Source organism: Panthera pardus, unplaced genomic scaffold, assembly GCF_024362965.1.
Source record: "Panthera pardus isolate Hobbes unplaced genomic scaffold, ASM2436296v1 HiC_scaffold_17, whole genome shotgun sequence".
Classification (NCBI taxonomy): Eukaryota; Metazoa; Chordata; class Mammalia; order Carnivora; family Felidae; genus Panthera; species Panthera pardus.
This window is the reverse complement of record NW_026526732.1, coordinates 31347693-31369975: the sequence shown is the minus strand read 5'-3', so window position 1 is coordinate 31369975 and position 22283 is coordinate 31347693. Positions and strand designations below refer to the sequence as shown.

General features: G+C 38.8%; 1 protein-coding gene across 16 annotated transcripts in view; it reads left to right on the top strand.

Moving 5' to 3' along the window:
- Positions 1 to 19273, top strand: part of EYA4 (EYA transcriptional coactivator and phosphatase 4) — a 276080-nt gene extending 256807 nt beyond the window's left edge. For 11 of the 16 annotated variants that reach the window (XM_053904480.1, XM_053904478.1, XM_019420544.2 and 8 more), the window contains 6 exons: positions 5636 to 5694; positions 5802 to 5962; positions 9003 to 9117; positions 12955 to 13076; positions 15111 to 15211; positions 18608 to 19273. In XM_053904480.1, the coding sequence (XP_053760455.1) occupies positions 5636 to 5694; positions 5802 to 5962; positions 9003 to 9117; positions 12955 to 13076; positions 15111 to 15211; positions 18608 to 18688 (639 nt within the window). In that variant the 3' untranslated portion in view covers positions 18689 to 19273. Of the gene's footprint in view, positions 1 to 5635; positions 5695 to 5801; positions 5963 to 9002; positions 9118 to 12954; positions 13077 to 14971; positions 15073 to 15110; positions 15212 to 18607 lie in introns of all 16 variants that reach the window. The other 5 variants (XM_019420547.2, XM_019420545.2, XM_019420539.2 and 2 more) reach the window with 2 other exon arrangements.
- The last annotated feature ends 3010 nt before the right edge of the window (positions 19274 to 22283 follow it).

Genomic DNA, 22283 nt, shown 5'->3' with positions numbered 1-22283 from the left:
GATCACCTGAAGCCAAATTTTAGACGTTATTGTTCCTTATTTCCTCCCCATGTGGATAAAACGGTGCTAGAGCTATTTACATATCACATCTGACTGGTTTCATTGCGTTTATTTTTTTCTCTTTCTAATTTATCTTTTCATTCCCAACCTCGAAGGGAGAGTAAAACCAACAATAACAAAATGAAAGGACTCCCCCCCCCCCACCCCACCCCCCCACTCCCCGATAGCCTCAAGGTAGCTGAATAAGTACTGTAACGAGGTATATAATCTGGGTGCTACTGATCTAAGTTATTAGGCATTCAGATGGTAAAATTGGAACTAACTGTACAGATTGGGCACTGAGCAGAAGTCACATGCTTCTCAGTCACATGCAACTACGCTGAAATATTTTTTAAGTGACATGTTTACATGTACATTTTATCTCATGGTTTCACAACGAAGTAAAAGTGTCTATAATCATATTCTAAATGGCAAGAGAGATGATTATTGCCAAACACCCCTTGTACAGACTTTGTATTGGATTTTCCACTAATGAAATAATACTCTTTGAAATAAATATGTTTATCACATTGTTTTTGTCAAGGAGAAACTGTAGGGTCCACAAGCATAAAAATCACGTCTAAGGTTACCTGCCAGCTAAGTGGTAAAACTGGGATTTGAAACTCTGGAGTCTCTCTGGCTCCAGAACACATATTTCTACCCCCATGCCTCGCAGAAGTGTGTGAGAAAGAAAAGCTAAATTATTCAGTGTCTTAAATAAGTTTTAAAAATTGACAAGGTCTTAAATCCAGTTTTAGCTACATTTGAGGCATAAGAGTAAAAATTCTGTGTTTTAGTATATCCCATAAATGTATGTGTTGGAAATCTGGGTAGTATCATTTTTTTTTTTTTTTTTGGTGTTGTTTTCTCTGCAGTGAGTCACTGTTTTTATTGGATAATAAAATTACTGTCTGTTTAAAGAGGTTTTATTTGTTTTCTTTAATGGCCAATATGAAAGATCAGTGTTCCTAGGCAAGTTTTCCAGTTTTAGATAATAAGAAAAAATAATCACCTCTCTAAAACCTGATTTAAATTAATCCTGCTACTTATTAGTAGTATAGTATACAGAATGACTTTATATATCCATTATAATAGAAAACACATTTTAATCTTTGGAACTTGAATTTTTATATAAGATGATAACTTTTAGGTTGGTTTTTCTGTTGGTTAAAATGGATGAGTCTTATTTTTTAAAGAAAATTCTAAGATTATTCATCTTTTTAAACCCCCCCAAAAAAAGGAAAGAAAGAAAGAAAGAAAGAAAGAAGAAATTTTATGTGGTTTTATGCAAGTTTTAGAGTTTTTATTTCTTTCATTAATTATTTTTTACTAGAAATAAATGGAATAAATAACCTTTTAGCTTTTTAGTGGCACACTAGAAGCCAGATGGAATAAATTTACCACCCAAGTTTTAACAGAATACTAAAGTAAGAAAGCGAAAGTAACATATGATGAATTTGCAAATACTTCTAGCTCATTGGACATGAATATTGGCATATCAGAAGCATGTGGTCACCTATGGTGCTTTAAGAATTTTTATTTTGGATTACATACTATATAAAATATATTTTTAAAATACCCGACAGGATCTCTGGTAAAAATAGTAACTGAGAAAATAGTGGTATCGACTTTCTCTTCTGATTATAGCTTTTTAGTGATGTTCTCAAATGTGATAAAAATTCCACTTGACTCAAGCACTACAACTTAGTGTCCAACAGTAAGTACCTAATCGGTGAAATGATTGAGTGTCTGCATATAAGTTAATTAAACTCTCATACATGTGCACATACATACCCATGACCCCTATGCATGTACATCTAGATGAAGTGCCCAAGGAGACCCAAAGGCTTATAAATAAGCATGAAAACAAATAACGTCTGAACAGTAGCTTTTAAGATCGTTCAGTGCACTTACATATATATCCGCTGTCCTCCTGCATCTGACTTTGAAAGTCAACTTTACTCTCACCCAATTTTTTTTTTCAGTAAACCTCTTGTAAGCAAAGATAATCATGGGCTACATAACTGGTGTTAAGCTATTTCTGCTTCTGCTAACAAAGAGGCAAATTCCTCAAGAGAGTAACTCCATCATTCGCCTATTAAGTTTCCTTTTTTTTTTTTTTTCCTGGTGTATTTATCCTCTCAGGGTTCCTTTTCTTAACCCAGAAATCTAATTTGAGACTCAAATCCTTCAGTAGATACTGTAACATATATAGTGGCAGCTGCTCTCACATAATTCTTTAAAAGATACAAATTTAAATCCTAATAGACACTTCTCTACATCCTGCCCAACTGCAGAGAAGGCAAATGCTCATCGTCCTCCTCCTCCTCCTCCTCCTCCTCCTAAGAAGAGAACACTCCCTGTTGAAATAAAATGTTATTTCAGTTAGAATAACTTCCAGAAAGGAAGGCACCGGGGAGTTCAGCTTCACAACAGTGAGAGAAGACTGCTGTGCGGGTTGTGACTGATAAAGATCAGTGACAACTTCGTGGTCACCTTGTAAGACAAAAATAAAGAATTTAACATTAGCATCAGAATTATTACAAATGTTTGAGTCTTTAGACTGAAATTTGTTGAAGCCAAGCATTACACTGTTTTTAGTATTTCAGGTTTGGGTCAAAACGATCCTTGCACAATTCCTCTGAGTGAAAACTAATTGAAGAACAATTATTTAGAATTTTCTAAAAATGTAAGTGATTGAAGTTCAGGTTTCTTTCACTGGACTGTAATCCTCAGGCAAGAGTCCAGAGTCAACAAGCATAGTTAACTAGGCATAAATTTAAAGAGAAGTTCCATTTGGAAAAATCTCAAACATAACTTCAAATATGGAGCTCATGGTCCAGTAAGTTTGATACACTGATGTCCTCAGGAGTGAAAAATAAATCTCGGGGTAAAATGTACAAATGAATCATGTGAGTTAATACTTGAAATGTCAGAGGAGTTTCTCCACAAATTAGGATGAGAAGGTATGAAATATAGAAATAGCTTCTAAGTAATTAGAAGTAAAAGAGTGATTCATAAGGATTTCCCCCACTTTTTTGGATATTTACTTATTTATTACTGTTTATTATAAGACAGAGATGGAAATTTTTACGTGGTGAAAGATCTCAGAACTTCAATAGAATCAACAGCTTTACATGATGCCATTTTGATAGTGATTTAGTACACTTTTCATACTTAGCAAGAATGTCACCGTCTCTAAATAAAAAAATAAGTCTTCTTTAGAACTATTTTGCTGCCTCCTTGTTCTGGAAGAACTTTATTTCCAATTTTCATGCTAGTAATGAAACCTCCCCACCCTTTCCTTGAGAGCCCAATCCAGTAGCCACTACTGTTGCTTTTTCCTATACTTTTCCCTAAGATTTTTCTGGAAGCATAATGCCTCCTTCGGTTAAAGTTTGGGCTGTACTCTTTTTTTTTAATTTTTTTTTAACGTTTATTTATTTTTGAGAGAGAGAGAGAGACAGAGCATGAACGGGGGAGGGTCAGAGAGAGAGGGAGACACAGAATCTGAAACAGGCTCCAGACTCTGAGCGGTCAGCACAGAGCCTGACGCGGGGCTCGAACTCACGGACCGCGAGATCGTGACCTGAGCCGAAGTCGGACGCTCAACCAACTGAGCCACCCCAGGCGCCCCTGGGCTGTACTCTTTTCAACCCGTACTCAGTCAAAATGGGGAAAAAAACCCTTTCCAAAAGTCTGTCCCACTCTGACACCTGCAGCCTTGGTTTGTACCCCATTCTCTCTCCTCCCCTCCACTCTTGGTATAAATATCTTCTTACAGTCCTTATAGCATCTGGAATATTATTTTTAATATAATTGAAATGTTGTCTTAGAAAATTTAAATGACTGTGGTAATTTTGTCAAGAACTGTCATTTGTCTGGACACCTGCCATTTAGTCAACCAAGAGTTGCTGAGTGATTACTGTGTGCCAAATTGTGCCTTAAATGGGGGTATGTCCAGGTGACCCAAACACCCTTCTCAGGGAGCTTCTGGTCAGGTTAACATTTTGGAGCCCTTCCTTACCTGTGAATATTGGTAGACATTTATTCAAAAATTCCTAAACCCATAATTTATGTAAATCACATGAACCTTCAATTTACCTGGATTTTCAGGTTATGTACTAAAATTGTATTGATTGGACTAACCTTATATTTTATATATTTTTTAATGTTTATTCATTTTTTGAGAGAGAGAGAGACAGAGAGACAGAGCATGAGTTGGGGAGGGGTGAGGAAGGAGACACAGAATCCGAAGCAGGCCCCGGGCTCTGAGCTGTCAGCACAGAGCCCAGTGCAGGACTCAAACTCACGAACCACAAGTCATGATCTGAGCCAAAGTCAGATGCTTAACCAACTGAGCCACCCAGGCGCTCCTATGTTTTATATTTTAAAAGAAGCCTGAGTCAATTAGTTCACCCCAGACTATAATAGGATCTAACATATTCAGTATAGAAAACCAGAGATGATAAATATTTCAGTACCAGGCACTTCCCAGGTCCTATAATGAATATAAATGGTAGCTGAAAAGCCCTTGTTTGATATGGCATCTTATTGTCAAAGTTAATAATTTTTAAAAATTGATTTTGAATAGTAAGTACGATGTATACAGTCAGCATCGGTGAATATGACTGAAATAATTTGAGTAGAGAAAAAGAGCCCAAAAGGCTAAACTTACCTATCCTAAATTTCATAAGTACTCGGTATTTTAAATGCCCTAGCCAAATTCCACCTTCAGATCACATGCTGTTTCACTGGAACTTTTCAGATTATTTGAAGAGAGAACAGGATTCTTAGAACAGCAAAGAAGAATTTAATCCTTATCCAGAAAAGTTACCGTTTGTTCTGAGAACACTGTAACTTAGATCAGGTCAATTATATGGGTATATGTACCTCAAGTTTATTTTCCTCTGAATTTGTAGCATATTGGAGATGGTAAATCTTCATTATTTCCCTTTTGTTTCTAAGTATTGTTTTCAGCTTAAAGATTTCAAAACTTGAACAAAAGTGAAAAAAAAAGAAAATGTCGACTTGTGTGGTTATTAGCTTTTTTCTGCGTTGAGAGACCAGGACTTTTAAAATAACATCAGCATGGTTCTTTCATGGTATCCCTGGCCCCGCAAAAGGCAGGAAGTCACAGAAGTCTCACAGGGCACCATAAGCATCAGGCCCCTCTGTTGTTGCTCAACAAATACCAAAGAATAGTAACCACCTGAGGTTCGGACCAAACGAATTCTGTGTATCTTCAGATCAGCGTTATTCCCATACTTAAGTATGCACAACAGAGATGGCTGGAAGTGAACAGCAGTCATTCCTGTAGAGACTCAAAGGTAATTTCTTATCCATAATTTTAAGATTAAAAATTTTTAAACGGCTCTAAAGAAACCTACAGGGCATATGTTTTCAGACCTGTTTTTATGGCACTCTTCTGGGCTTAGAATAGAAATGATGCCATTTCCCCAGGCTGGCAGTGGGATGGATGGGCAAATGCTGCCACCTTCTGGCCATAGCCTGGCCAAATGGAAAGCTGGAAGACCCTCCAACCCCATACAGACATCGTTGGAAAAACAAATAACTTTTCCAATGTTTTTAACAGGAGTGTGATCAAGTTCACATAGATGATGTTTCCTCTGATGATAATGGGCAAGACTTAAGGTAAGCCATGCCTTTCAGTATGCTATTTCCTACAGAAATTCGGCTGCGGAGTTTTGCACATGTAATTATTTCTTTTATTTCTTTTTAATGTATTCTGGGTGTTACAGTACCTACAGTTTTGCAACTGATGGCTTCCATGCAGCTGCAAGTAGTGCAAACCTTTGTTTGCCAACAGGTGTAAGAGGAGGGGTTGACTGGATGAGGAAGTTGGCTTTTCGTTACAGAAGAGTAAAAGAATTATACAACACCTACAAGAACAATGTTGGAGGTATGTGCGGCTCCTTAACTCTAATAAAGCTACTGTAGACAGAGGTAGGGTTTGAACTGTAGTGCCGTGTTCCATATTAGAGGCTATCCTACTCTAAGGTAAATTACCGAGAGCTCATGCTGAACTACTCTGTCAGAATTCTAAGTCCCTTAGAGTTGGTAGCAGAAAAAAAAAAAAAAAAAAAATGTAAGTGCAAAATAAAATGTGCATCTCTGCCAAAAGAACTGGGAATTCTTTGGGCCCAGATACTTGGTTAAGATTTACAGCAGGGCATTTCGCTTACCCCTCGTCAGCAGACATTGTTCGTGTACACCAGACAGAGGAAGCGATTGAGGCAGCGGGAAGACCTGTCTAGAAGCAAGGGCCCCCAGTCATTAGAGCACGGTTGTTAGTCATCATTGCCTTTCTGGAATTCTTTTAGAAATAAATATCAACAGTGCTTTATGTCATTTCAAAGACTTGAGTCTATATTTTGCAATTGCACGTTATCTGACAGTGTATCTTTCCCATGTATAGTATTAAATGTGATTATCATGGGTTTTTTTTTTTTTAGTTTATTCATTTATTTTGAGAGAGAAAGAGAGAGTGAGTATGAGTGGGGGAGTTCAGAGAGACATAGAGAGAGAGAGAATCCCAAGCAGTCTCCGCACTGACAGTACAGAGCCCAACATGGGGCTCGAACCCATGAACCCTGAGATCAACACCTGAGCCGAAATCAAGAGTCGGATGTTTAAGCGAATGAGCCATCCAGGCACCCCATCATGGTCTTTAAATATTCAGATACTCTGTGGGTTATATCTAAGCCATTTTATTTTCATTCATATATATGGGTGATATTACAACTTGTGACCTCAAAACTAAAATCTTGGATGTTCTCCTTGGTAAAATAAACCATAATTATTTCTATTATTACGATAAGTTGTAGGTCAGCAAGATTCTAAGATTAGCTATGAAGTCATATAAATTTTTTCTCCCAGGGTTTTCTGTCTCTCTCTCTCTCTCTCTCTCTCTCTCTCTCTCTGTCTCTCTCTCTCTCTCTCTCTCTCTCTCTCTCTATCTCTCTCTTTCTCTTTTTAAAGGACGGATGGTTGAGGAGTTTAAATCAGAATCTAATACTGAATGATAAGCTATATATACTTATGCATACTATACAAATGTGTATTTATATATATATCATAGAATACAATACACAACAGTAAGTAACATTTTCATCTCTAGTATATATTATTACACACACCACACATGTCATGAGGGCAGGGCTGTGTGTCTGTTCATCATGTATCCCTAGTGTCCAGCTAGCCCTAGGTGCTTAGTAGATACTCAGTAGCTACAAGAGAACAAAGAAAACATGTAGAACCTTAATCAATACTCATGTTATTATTATTGTTGTTAGAACCAAAAGGGATCTTAGAAACGAGAGATCTTCGGGGCGCCTGGGTGGCTCAGTCAGTTGAGCGTCCACCTTCAGCTCAGGTCACGATCTCATGGCTCGTGAGTTCGAGCCCAGCGTGGGGGCTCTGTGCTGACAGCTCAGAGCCTGAACCTGCTTCGGATTCTGTGTCTTTTTCTGCCCCTCCCCCACTTGTGCTCTGCTTCTCTTTCTCTCTCTCAAAATAAATAAACATTAAAAAAAAACACAAATGAGAGATCTTCATTTCCCGGTGAGAAATAGGCCCGGCAGACTTCTGACTTGTCCAGGGTCCTGAGCAGACAATTCCGGTTTCCTAATTCACTGTAAAGTTCTATGTAAGACACTTTGGTAAAATCAAAGAAACAGGTGTTCTCTTTCACATCAATTGTGGGTAATATGCTTAATTTTGAAATAATTCCTTTGAGAAACCTGAAGTAAGTTTTATCATTCAGACGTGACATTGTTCCCCTCATGAAGGGTGTTACTAAAATCGTTTAAAAATGAACAAGATGAGTAATAAATAGTAGTATAGCTTTAAAAGTTTGGTGACATGTAAGTCCATTTTTCTGTGCTAATCTGTTAGCACCTCTATATTGAAATAAGGACAAATGAGTTGCTAAAAAATGGAAATGTTGATTTAAAAAATCCTCCACCTGGGGCGCCTGGGTGGCTCAGTTGGTTAATCGACCAACTTCAGCTCAGGTCATGATCTCATGGTTCGTGAGTTCAAGCCCCCGCGTCAGACTCTGTGCTGACAGCTCGTAGCCTGGAGCCTCCTTCAGATTGTGTCTCCCCCTCTCTCTGCCCCTCCCATGCCCGTGCTCTGTCTCTCTCTGTCTCTCAATAATAAATAAACATTAAAAAAATATTTAAAAAAAATCATCTGCCTGTGTATGTGCTCCTGATGCCCTGAAATACAATTTAAATAAGAAACTTATTTCTGGTGGATTGCATGATCTTATTTTTTTCATAAAAACAAGGGCTTTTGAAATAAAAAAGATAGCATGCCTGCTTCTTCTCTTAACCCCAACATTAGTGCAGCTTTAACCATTGTTTATAACTGTGTCGTATGCTTCCGAATTTCAAGCGCAGTTCTTGCCTTTTTTAAAAACAGAGTATTTGTGATAGCTTCAGTGCTACGTGGCAACATAGGATAATGTCATCACTGCTGGTTAAAAGCGGTAATGATTGTGATTATTAAGAAGTGAAACATGTTCAGATAGCCAGAGTGTTTGAAGTTTGAATCCCTAGACTGGTGAAGCCCCACCTTCTTCTCCAGCTCTATTCTACCACTGTCTTTTGGAGCAGGACCCAGGCACGGGAACTGTCGCAGCTCCGCAGGTGGTGGGTGCCCACCGTGCCAGATTCTAGGTTCAGTGAGTACAGAGACCGAGAGCCACTTTTTCACTGTTACATCCCCAGTTTGGGGCCCAGTACCTGAAACCTGAGTTGTTCAGTAAATGTTTGTTGGATGAAGGAGTATTTAGTTCTGAAATGAAGGATCAGTATTGATCTAAGTCCGTCTCTCTCGGCTTCCGATGTTATCTATACTGGACAGAAGGGAGGCTAAACTAGGTTTTCCTGAAAACTTTTCATCTGTTGATTCTACCTTGCTTTTCATCGTTGCAGGACTCCTTGGCCCTGCCAAGAGAGACGCATGGTTGCAGTTGAGGGCAGAGATTGAAGGTCTGACAGACTCCTGGCTAACAAATGCACTTAAATCATTATCGATTATTAGTACTAGGTAAGTGGTATTGTTGCAGTTTCTATATTTATTATATTCAAGATGTAGTTTTAATAGTATAATATGCATCATTTTTTTTAATTCCTAGAGTATTTTAGAGTTTGAAGGAACCTAAGAATGTAGTGAATCTAGTATTTTCAATGTACGTTGAGGGGGAGGTGTATGGGGGGTGGCAGCTGGGAGTTGATGCTTCTCAGAATAGCCAGGAGATCCTTTCTCTTTACCCTTCTTTCTGCATAACTACTGGCAGTCTCCACAGGAAGGTCATGTGACTCGCAAACAGGAGCATGTAGTTTACCCACAGAGTGCGTATTTTAAAGTGTCTTAGGCCATTATAGATAATATATGCGATTTAAATGCAGCAAAATAGTAAGACAAGCCTCTTTGAAGAACTTGTAACCCTTGTGTTGTTTGAGCTAAACAGAGAAATACTGACTTACTGGTACAGGCAATAGAACTGAATAGACTTCTGACTACATGGGTGTGGCGTGTGCCATAAATGCTACCTAATAAAATAATATAAACCTGGAAAGTGATAGCTAGTTGGGGTGGGGATGAGTCTTCGCACCATCCTGTTCCCTCATTTTACTTCTGAGTTAGGTGGGCAGGTAGAAGCATGCTTAGCAAACCTGTAAGTAGCACACATTCAGAGAAAGACTATGTGGACTGATGGAACCGGGCTACAGAAAGCCTTGGCAGGGTAAAAGGAGAGTCCCGGATTAGAGCGTGGAAGTAAGTGTGTGTGCCTGAAATCCTGCACGTGGCTTCTAGCCGAACACATCGATGGTGGGACAGCAACCACATCGATGGTGGGAAGGATAAATGGGGCGGGAAGGGAGCCGTAGTGTCCTGGGTCAGGCCGGGAAAGCCAGAACAGAGTGCTTTGCTTTAGTTCTGGGCACCACATTCCAGCAGGCGCTCAGACATATGTGAAACATCTTGTCGGACCAGCAAAGGGTCCAGAAGGGTTTTCGGCTGTGGAAACCACATAAAAGGAACAGTTGGAAGGAGGAACCAAGGAGTTTAGTTTGAAGAAGAGTCCTACATGGAACACGATTACCGATGTCAATTGTTTGAGCTGTTAGGCCAAAAATAAACACCTCTCTCTGGTCTGTAAAGGAGAGAATTAGGAGGGATGAATAGGAACCCTAGGAAGGAAGGTTCTAGGTCTGTGTAAGGAAGAATTGTCCCACAGTTGAAGCTGTTTTAAAATGGGACTTGCTGCCTTGTGATTTCTGTAACTGGTGATATGGGGATGAAGGGTCAAGGAGGCTGGGCCTCCTAAGTCCCTGAAATCGTGTGCAAAATGTAGGGACATGTGCATTTCCCTGCGGAGGAGGTCAATGGCTTTCATTATTTCTAAAAGAGTTCTAGATAGTTAAAAACCAAGGCTATCACCTTGTTGTGTAGATTATATGTGTGCTATCCATAATATAGAGAGATTATTAGTAAACGCATGGCCTTAAAGCAACTATATGGGTATGTGATTTTCAGAAATAAAAATATTAACAAGGAAAAGAAGGGGAAAAATAAGTCATTATACATTGAAGATTTAAATGACGTGAAATTTGCTAAGCTATCCACAGGGATGACCATATTGGTCATTTTTTTTTACAGAATTTCTAGGATATCAGAAAAACAGAGGCTTTTACAAAATGGCAGAATTATATATCAGAGTTGTTAGCAAAGGTTGCCCCCTCCAGCTCTAATTCCTCTCCTGTGAGTATAGTCAAAGGACGTACTCAAATGTGTAGGAAATTTTTCTGTGTAAGGCAGCATTATTTACAATATTTAGAAATCAAAACCAGTGACTGAGTGAGCCTCACTTTAAAGAATTATGTTGGAGCCACATACAGTCTTCACACATTCCGTCTTGTTAGGAAAAGAGGACTAGTAGACAATATGACATAAATGAATAGGCTCACGATATAAATGAGTGAAAAAAATAGATATGTATGAAGATATATATGAAGTAGGTACTAATGAGAAAAAAAAAAAAACCTGTACACAAATAGAAATTCTGAAAGTAAACACACAAAATGGAGAAACCAGTTACCATCTCTGGATGGCTAAATAATTGATGCTGTTCACCTGTTCACGTTCTTCTTTATGTTTGTTCATATTTCACACGAGTATATGCATGCCATATATAAATATATGCAATGTTTGGAATTGAAAGTTACAATGCATTATAAATTGGATACAAATATATGCAGTGTTTGCCACTTACAAACCTGTAATTTATAAATGTATGCAACGTATGCCATTTAAAAAAGAAATGATACAACTCCAGTTATCACACGGCGTAAGTGGCAAAGCTAGATTTCCCAATATTATTTCAATCCAGTGATGTGTTTGTGTATTATGCCTGATAATCTGCCATTATTTGGGGAGTTTCTTTCTGATGATAGGCAGGCAAATCACTTTTCAGGTCTTTATTTCCTCATCGGCAAAATTAAGGATTGCATTGGTGGTGCTTATTAAAGTTCTACCTCTCGAAGGCTTTGTTTCTTTAGCCCATATAAGTGATAATCTCATCATCTGTCTCCAGGAGTTAGAGCTTCTGTTACAAGATCAGGGTACCTCTGGAAATAATTTACAAATGGAAATGTTTAAAAGGCTGTCATTATAAAGATTTTATAATTGTTTTTGAATAAAATGTAGTTTTTCTTTATACAGGATATGTCTAAAGAATATAAAGCATGATATTAAGTGTACTGGGGGCTCAGTATATACATACCCATGAAGAGTTGACACTCAGCTTGCTCTTCCTGACTTACTGTTGAAACCAGGCTTCTGACAATCAATCCAAAGAATTCTAGGGGCCCTTACTAATACGTATTTAAGGCTCCTGCTACAAAATACCAGTAGAGAAAGGCAATCCGAGTCCCAGTTTCATGTGTGTGTTGTGAGCCCCTCAAGGCAGGATGGCTCAATTTTCCCATAATCCAGAAGGAAGGACCACAGTCCATTCTTTCCAGATCTCTGCCTCACAGTTCCCACTCTCTTGGTGTTTCCTTTATCTCCCTGCAATATGACTGTGAAAGAAACCACTGTAAATTGTAAAATGGAAGATTGTTACTTTCAAAGAGGAAGGCCTGTGTAGATGGATTAAAACTGGGTCCATTAAATGCAACCCTATGTTGTTGTTGGAAAGGAGATTCAGAGAGTCACGTCTTCTGGACCAAATAAGGGCCCTCTCATTCTTCTCCAGAATCCCCATCTGTCAGCCCCTTGACTGGGACACTGGGCTATTTCTTGCACAAAATCCAAAAACTACTTTTACCCATCCCATTACCTTCTTTCTGCCTATGTCTACTACTTTTCCAGGCTCTGAAAACCCTGAGACATAGAGTCTTATCACCCTAAAAAATTACCTCATCTGGATACTTGTAAAACTTAGAGCTAAGCCACCCCTCTGATAACCTTCCCATGATTGCCACTGGCTGAGGTAGGTATTCTTCTCTGAGGTTCCACAGGAGCCTGAAGAGATCCTTATTATAGAGCATATTTCATATTGCAGGTATCTATTTACTTGTGTCTCTCCTATATCTCTGGGATGCGGGGGGCAGGGGAGGGGGACAAAAACGTCATTCATCCATGACTTCGTTTTGCCCATTTTCTTCCACTTCCCCCATTTGGGGATGTATTCCTCGCACCTGTCATGGTACCTTCAAGATAGCAGGCACTCCATGAATAACTGTTAATGTTTAAAGGTTAGCTTATCAGGACGCATTTATTATGGAATTGAAAGACCACAGTGACAATTTAAAATCTGTGCCATTCGAAATTATTTAGTATTGGAAAACAACTATGCATATTTCCTCCCTATCTTAGGAGTAACTGCGTAAATGTCTTGGTAACGACAACCCAACTGATCCCAGCTCTCGCGAAGGTTCTACTCTATAGTTTAGGAGGTGCTTTCCCCATTGAGAATATTTACAGTGCAACTAAAATAGGTAAGACAATTACTTCCAACTCTGTGTGGAATGTGCTCACAGCTGGGTTTTGGGGGATTTCCTTAATATGTCTGTCTGCGTGATTCCCTCTTCCATGAGTTTTGCTATTAGATTATCAAGCAAATTTGAATGGAGTGCAAGTAACAAAGTACCCTGAAACCCAATGTATGTGTGCAAATTTTATGAAAACTGTTGCCCAGTGAAATTCTGAATTCAGTATCTGGACAATTCTATTTGCTTTCTTGTGTGTTTGTATTTACACTTCAGGACAACACGTGTTTTCTAAATACTAGACAGTGTCTTTAGCCATGGTATTTAATACCTTAATGATTTAATATCTTAAATATCTTAATTGCCTCTTTGCAGATGCAGTAATCTAGATCTAAGATAAAATACTCTTTTGACATTACAGGGGAGTGCCGGATGGATTGAGTAGGATCCTACACTTCAGAAACAAAAAATAACAATTTCATGAATTATAACCCATGAATGGCTAGAAATACACACTTCCAAAAATGTTCAATCAGTAACCAAAGAACTCCAGCCTTGTTCATTTGCTTAACATCTATCTGCGGAGCCATCTTGGAGTTTTAACTGCCTTTCACAGACCAAGTCTCTAAGCATCTTTCAAAAACAGAACTTCCTAACTTCTGCTGTCCTGAAAGAGTTAAAAGAAAACAGCTCCTGTATTCCACTGTCTGTCAAGGAAATGACTGGGGAAACAGGTTGTCTAATGCACCCTGGAGGTCAACAGACTTAGGGTCTGGCACCTTGACAAGAGTTCAGAATCCTAAAATCCCCTACCAAAAATAACCTGCCCTGGGTCTCGCCGAGTTTTGATATTGGCACAGGCAGAAAGAGCCCCCACTTGCAGCTGTTCCAGGAGGATAGTTAAAGAGAGCCAAGCCTTCATGATGTCAATTCCACATTGTCACGGCACTACATACAGTTCAGAACCCCGATACCAATCCCATTCACTTCTTACATAAATGTATGTATTTACGCAGCAGGATTAATGTATCACACTTTGTCTTCCATTCTGGCAAATCAAATAATTTGACACCAGCATAAACATTTCTTCTAGGAAGGACAATATTCTTTTTTATTGGTCAAATTGTTCCTTATATTTAATCTGAAAAAAAAAAAAAACACAATCAGTCTTATTTTTCCCCTTAAGCTAGTATTTTTTGGAGTTCTGAACTATCAGATTAAGAAAAAAAAATGCAAAAATAGCCATGACTGCATGAACATTCTGGGAATGAAATTCAGAGGATTATGGCAGTGTTGTAAAATGAAGAACATGTAGAAATTCCACGGTGTTATTCTCATGCAGTCAGAGGAGACGGGTGTCACCAGTGCCGTGGCCCAGACAGCACCCTTGGTACAATTAATCTGAGCAGACTAGCTCCTAGCCACTTGAAGAAAGGAGTTTTTTTTTAATCTTTTTTATCAAGGTAAATTTACATCTTAGTATTTCCTCTTTCCTTACAGATCAGCCTTCAGTTTTTTTTTTACAATACTGTTTTTAGCCTACTTGTCTACACTGCTCAGACGAGACACAATTGATCCACAGGGTTAAACAAATAGATATTAAAACTCACAGTTGCTTATCAAACTTGTTCCAGAATTCTCTTGCTCATGTACAAGACGCTCACATTTTCTCTGGGCCAGATGCTTAACCCTACTGGCTTTTGTGGAGTGTGAGACACATTTGTTTAATAATCTGTCTCAAGTGAAGACTGACATTATTCAAACATATTGGTTGATTTCGTAAACCCAGAGGTTGCAAGCTAGTTTAAGTGATTGATGTTCGAGAGAAATTAACCTAACACTTTATGAATCTTTAGGTTAATGAATGCAGTGGCTGGAAGAATAAGCAGTGCATTGTTTTTCAGGCAAGGAAAGCTGTTTTGAGCGTATAGTGTCCAGGTTTGGCACTAACATAACTTATGTTGTGATTGGAGATGGCCGAGACGAAGAACATGCCGCTAACCAGGTAACTTCACTCTGAACTTTATCTCATTTATCTTCCAGGGAAAGAAAGTTGCTTTGAACGAATAATGCAAAGGTTTGGCAGAAAAGTAGTATATGTTGTAATTGGGGATGGTGTAGAAGAAGAACAGGCAGCAAAAAAGGTAACCTGTCTCAAACAATGTTGGTGTGATAACTTCTAATGCAAGCTTTTGTGTTTGCATTCCTGTAGTTTGGCCCAATGGCAGCTTGACAAATGATCTAAATTTATAGATGCAAAGCAGTAAAGAGCATGAGAAGGTCGATACTTACATTCAAATAAACCATTTGGAGTCTAGCATTTTTTGCCTGAAATTTGATAGAAATGTAGGAAAATTCAGTCAGGTTTATTTACGTGTGTGCGTCATGCACACAGATACAGTGATCTTTAAGAAAGATGGGGGGGGGGAACCATTTTTAAACACGAAGGTCCACCTGATAAGTTTAATGAGCTCCATAGAAATCACACGAGTGACTCAGTTCTTCCCTTTTTGCTCACCCAGCTTTTATGCCCTATGGTCCTGGTGAACGCCTTGTAGTAAGCGTGTTCCGTGGTGATAAATGCTGAGGCTATTTTTAATAGCTGAAGAAAAACCTTGCTAGCGAAATTAATAAAGGCTGTTGGAATGACGTGTATTATCCAGATCCTTTGGTGCCAACTTGTCATAGAGACTCAGAGGCAGTATGCCTCGTATCTTCTAGAAGAATGTTGTCTGTTTTAGTGAGATGTCAGTGCGTGATTGCAGCCAAGCAGCTGGTGTTGAACATATTCAGGAGACCTCATAGGCCCTAGGTATTTAAATAAGCCCTTTCATCTGGCCCATATTTCTGAAGAAGAAACTAAGGCAGTTAAAAGCCATGAAATTATCAAAAGATCATTAAGTGGTCAAAAGATGAAAAGAGGAGTGATTCCAAGATTGGTCCTAGACACCAAACTATCAGTCAAAACAACACTGAGATCTAATGCTTCCTTTACTGAATGACCGCAAAATATCTATCATCTGGCCAGGATAAAAATCATAGAATTCATAAAATAAAGCAAAATGATAACTGCTGTTTTTAAACAGCAACACATTGGCTTGTTTTACATAAAAAGAATGTTGTCCTTATCCTGAGGAGACCTCAGATCATCATCGAATAAAGCCTTCACTGAAACACTTGTATGTGCTCGTGTGTTCACCTGATGTCTGTTTTCGAAAAACAGGAGGGGGAGGGCTTAAGAAAATTTATAGCTATACCAGAAAGATAAAAAACGTGATTTATGTTTGTAGATCATTCAAATCAAGCAAAGTGAAGAAGGAGCTTCTACTTTAGAAGGTTTGGTCAAGTATTGGAAGCCGTAATTGAAAAATATCCTGCTTTTCCATAACCTTGAGAGAGTTGGTGCAGGCTCTGACGCTCACAGAGCTCTTGGTCTCCATGAGCGGTGTCAGTGACCCCAGACCGCACCCTGCCCCCCCCCCCCTTGCCCCCAGGACGTTCTGTAGAAGGCCAGGGATGCAGCCTCAAGAAACTCCACTTTCAGTGCGGACTGCTACATAGAATCCTCCTCGTGGCACACAGTTGAAATAACTTCTGGAGTTTGTCAATGGCCTGAGTCCGTGTTGTTTCGATTTTTCATGTTGGCACCAGAATTACACACAACAAGTAGTCAATGCAGCCACTGCCGCACACATTTTGCAACTCTTGCAGCTTACGCGAAATTCACATCTCTCTAGGTCAGGGCTAATAAAATGCGCTTTTCCAAACCAGGAATGTTATATGCCTTTGAAAATGAAAATGTATAGAGTCTACACCGTTTGCCCGTGGTGTGAAAAACAGGATGTGACCCAACAGTTGTCCTCCCCTCTGCTTTACACCTGAAACTTCAGGGGAAAAAGGCCTGACTCCAAGTGGATGAGAACCTTGGTTAGAATGCTACTTCCAAATGGTTGTTTATGTAGGTGCAGTTTTGGTGATGGTGAAGGCTTACAGCTCTGTTTTGAAACACAGGTGGCTGGTTCCTCTAGTATCCAGGATGCATGCTTTTCTTTGGATGTGGCTGTTACCGCATGCGCAGACATACAAAGTACTATTTTGTTACTATAAATAGATCTGAGCTGAATGGAAAAACAAAATGTTACTTTACGTGAATAGCTGTGCTTTCATTGGACCTAGAAACATGCTTTGTTTTGCAAATTTTAGCAGAAATTTGAAAGTTTAAGAACGTATAACCGCACTCCCCCATAGGAATATATAATGTGAGCCAATATTGTACTTTTCAGTTTTCTGGAAGCTGCATTTAAAAAAAAAAAAAAAGTAAAAAGAGACAGGTAGAATTAATTTTAGTAATATACTTTAGCCCACTATGCATAAAATATTACTGACTCGACACCTAACAAATGTAATAATTACTAATGTGATGTTTGTATTCTAAGTCTTTGAAATTCAGTATGCATTTTGGACAGGACTTGCCATATTTCAAGTGCTCACTAGACACATGGGGTTGGTGGCTACCATATTGGACAGCAAAGAATTATAACAATAGTGATTTAGTTGAATGTTTAACTTTTATAATAAAATATTTTCCCTGTTTTATATATATGGATATATTTATTTCCATTGTATATATAGATATATATTCCATGCATATATATTCTATAAGGTGCCATCAGCCCAAAATTACAAGTAATGCTTGACTTTGTTAATTGCTATAGTGCATTATTTCTTTGTTTCATTACTGTCCTTAATGGAGAATTTTTCAACATTTTTTTTTTCTAATCACATTTTTTCATGAAATTTACCACACATATACCGTATCCTGGTATATCTTTGGAGAGCCACAAACCATTGTAATGTCTAAGCATATTTTTCCCCACAAAAGCCCATTATTGTTCCTTCGGGTACATACCGCTCCTATTGTGAATGGATGCCGGAGTGCGAAATTTCTCTCAGTCCCACACCATGAAGTAAGTTAAGTCAATGCTACCGGCTTAAGTTACTACTTACCCGAGACAAGGAAGAAGATTGATTATCCCTGCATTGTTTTCTACCTTACATAGTCCAACTTCAAATTATTTTTTACATACAAAAGAATTCACCCTCTTCCTCTCAAAGAGATAAAAAGCCTGGGACTCAGGAAGTGTGTCATTGTCAAAATTTTGTTTCTAACCGAGAGGGGAACCCTAAGGAGTGTTGTGGTTAAAAATCGCGTCCCCTCAGCCAGGGAGGATTTTGATGCTCAGCTTGCACCCCCAGATGCTAATCTTGGTAATGATACGTTCCAGAATGAACACTAAACCACTTCAGAAATTTCAGTATTTGCTTTTATAAATATTCAAATCCAGTTCAGATCTATTTCTCTCTTATTCGAAGACAGTATGATACTGATGTTACCAAGCCTTCCAATACAATCATGCCTCCCTTGAATGTGGGTGAACCACACGTTTCTGTGTCCACTGTTGCTTCGTTGAGACAATAGTTACGATTTCTCTCCATTCCTTCCCCTTCTCTCCCCCGTACCTCCCTCTGTCAACACACAGCACAACATGCCCTTTTGGAGGATTTCAAGTCACTCGGACCTCTTGGCTCTACATCAAGCACTGGAATTAGAGTATTTGTAACTGTGTTCTCTAGCTGGAGATCCATTTTTTTTTTATATATATATTTCAAGTACACTGAATTTTTATGTGTGATCCAATGCCTCTGGCTTTTACACATATAAATTGTCTTAAAGGATGAAATCATATTTGGAATGACAGTTCCAGAATGAAGAATTCAGATTGCTGAATGGAAGTTAAACTTTAGTGCTACAGAAAGGAAAGCTCTATGGTCTTATATTTACAACACTTTAATGTTTAAAACAAAAAAAAAAAATCTGTGGAGGTTGCTGGTACACAGCGAACAAGTCCTAACTGGAATTAACAGCTTTAGCAAAGAACTCTTACCCTGGCAAAGTACCAACACGTGCTCCGTCCGACAAGGTGGTGCTCAACAACATTCCTCAAAATGGGAGATCTTCTCAGCCCTGAGGTTTGAATCTGACTTTAGCCTACCTAGCCCAGAAAATCTGAATTGGAATGCACTCAGACTGTATAAGGACAATCCTATCTAGACCTGTAATTTGTGTAAATTATTGATGAAAATAATTTACTGTGACTTTATTAGCAGCTGACTCTGAAAGTGGATGCAATTTTTCTTTCATTTGTTGGGGGGGGGAAGGGGGGAAATGGGGGGTGGAAATGGGAGTCTGAAATGTCTCTTTTTTAAGTTTGGCAAACAGAATGTTCATACTGATGTGTTGTGCCTTAAAGACAAGACGGCGTTTGTGTGTTACAATTTTTGGTTAAAATCTGTAGATAATGAAAAAAAAAAAAAAAAACCTTTGTGATCATTCTTAAGATGACCAAATTTAAAATTCAAGCTATCAAAAGCTTAATACTGCATCAGCAAGAAACTGAGTATTTGTTGCAATAAGAAAACAATGATAATAAAAGAAAGCTTGTGTTTTATTTGGGTTCTTAATAATTCCAGTAATTATATGAGGCAACTACTTGTGCATCCAACCATAAGCAGAAGGTTTGAGAAAGACTGTGGGACCTTTACTTAGAAAGTGAAATGTATGTTGAAGTCTCGAGTACCCTTTCTACAGTTCTCCTGGAGAAAACTAAGAGCCATATTCATGACTAGTTAACACTATTTTGAGTTTGACCTTCCAATATGTGTAAGTCGTATAGAGGAAAATAGCCTCATTAAAATCATAAGCAAATAGTACCCAAACTCTCTTAGGAGAAGCCGTGAATATGGCTTAGAATTCACGTCGAGTGAACTATGGCTTAACGTCAAGCTAAGTGCATTCATTCCTGATGCCATGGCAACAATGAAACGTCTTCCGTGGTGAAAGGCGAATGCCCAGATGGTTTCTGAAGGAAGGAGTGAATCGATGAAAATTTTACCTAGAATATCATCATAAAATAAATTGGCAAGTGAGCCAGATCTTGGGAGCAAGACCGAAATTGCAGCAGTGAAATAGTATCTGGTTCTCTGTCTTAATGCATCGGTCCAGTTTCTCTCCCTTAGAGACCCCTGCACCTCCATTTCTGCCTGCACTGTTTCTGCACAATGACCTGCATTCATTGCAAGGAGAACCTGTCATCGTCGTGTGTGCATGTGTTGTTTTTTTTTTTTCGTGGTGTGTAGCCCACGTTAGGAACACGATACGGGTTCTCCTGTCATTTCGTATGACATGATTTCCCTTGTGGGAATTTAAGACTTCAAGATCTAGGAATGTTTGGATGTGGTGTGCACCTGCAGTTCTGTGTTTAAAATGTCATAATGTGGAACCAGGAGTCCAGTCCGTAGGCAGAGGCTGGTCCGTGATCGCTTCGGTGGCTCCCAGAGATCAGTGCTTTGCACACTGATCGCAGCATTCACTATGGAAACGTGGTTTCATTTTGCAGGCTATAAACCCGTATTTCTTTACTGAATGCCGAGGCCATACTTCCATCGGGCAGAAAGAGCTTGAGATCCAATGTTGCAGATTGTAAGACTGTGATTTCATCATGCGAACCTTCAACATATTCTTTAAATTTTGTACCTTTTGGCTCTCTCTGCCCCAGGTACTGGTGCAGATAAAGTAAGGTTGCAAGACTTTTAATAATAACGATAATGATAATAATACTAATAATAATCTTACATTTATATTGGCCTTTAGCTTGAAAATAGCAGTTTAAAAAAATCAAAGAGCTGCACTGGCTATCAGTAATTATGTTTTGTGCACTAAAACTTTAAATATTTATTACTGTGAATAAAACGAAATTATCTTTATCGCCAGTTTCTTTAAATGATAGAATTGCGGCATTATACCTAGATTTTTCATTCTTTTCCATATCAAATAAGCAAGGCTTCTAATGCTGCTAAACCAGCAGGTACAGAGAGGAATACCCCTTCACAGGGCAAAGGGAGGGTCACCAATTACATCACCTAGTGCTGTTCCCCACACACATCTTCTCCCCCGATAGTGTGTTCAGAAGAGACTGCAAGCATAAAACCTAGAAGCCAGGTTGACAGAGAACACTTTGGCACAATAATGGCACAAGCCAATGTGGCCAAGCTCGCAGCGTGTCGTGCAACTTTGAGCATGCTCAGTCTAGAACTCTGCCCTTCCTATGCTAGGAGCAGAAGATCCTCTAGCTTTCTGATCTACAAAAACAAACAAACAAACAAAAATAAGCCAACAAGCAAACAAGAAGGACAACCCCTTTTGGAAATTCCCACTTTCTGTTGACATGGACTATTGTGCCTTACTGTAAACCAATTTGAAAAGTAATTTGGTCACTGAAAGGAATTTTCGGCTACTACATGTACACAAGTTGGTTTATCACCAGGGAAGGTAACCACCTTGGGTTGCACCTGAAAAATAGAAAAGCAGGTGGCCCGACTGTAGTAATATAGCATACAAGATTAAGTCACTGCACCCCTACGAAAGTTTGTGAGTCAAATTCCGAGGCAAAAAGTAGATTTTAGAATCATGCGTTTGGCGCACAAAAAGTAGATAACCCTCTAAACGTGCTTTTTTTTTTTTTTTCTTAGTCTCTGGTGAGCTAAGATTCAAAATAGCGTGAAGAGCATGCTCCAGTCTGAAGTTGCTGGGTTTTGTTTTGCCTTTGTTCTTTTAAGCAAATTTGTCTGTGATGAGCCTACCTTCTCAGTGAATATGGCCTTCAGTGTTTCCTTCAGAAACAAATTGAAGCATCACGCACCAAAGTTGCATCTTGACTCACAACTATGGTGGCATTTTGGAAATCTCACAGTCCAGCTCAAGGGTTTCTGTTATGTATTAGTAAAGTATAGATTATCGGGGCCTACATAATTTAAAGAAATGTAAATTAATATTAAAAGCCTGTAAAAATATGTACATCTTTACTATGTCTCAATAAATACCTTTGGAAACGTTTTCATTTTCTTCACCCTCCCAGGTTGTAGAGTCTTTGTTGTGTGGATTTAGCTCGATTCTAAATAAGGTGAAATCTATACTTGGGTTCCTTGGTGTATTCTCACCTTCCCTTGCTTGTGCCTAGATTATGTAGTTTGCATTTAAAGCAAGCTGAGATGTAACAAGGCAGAAGGTCACTCATCAAGACCGGAAGTGGGCTGGTGAAGGGAAAGGCTGTGAGTTACTTTGGTTGTTACATAGAAGCAGTTACATTCCTGTGTTAT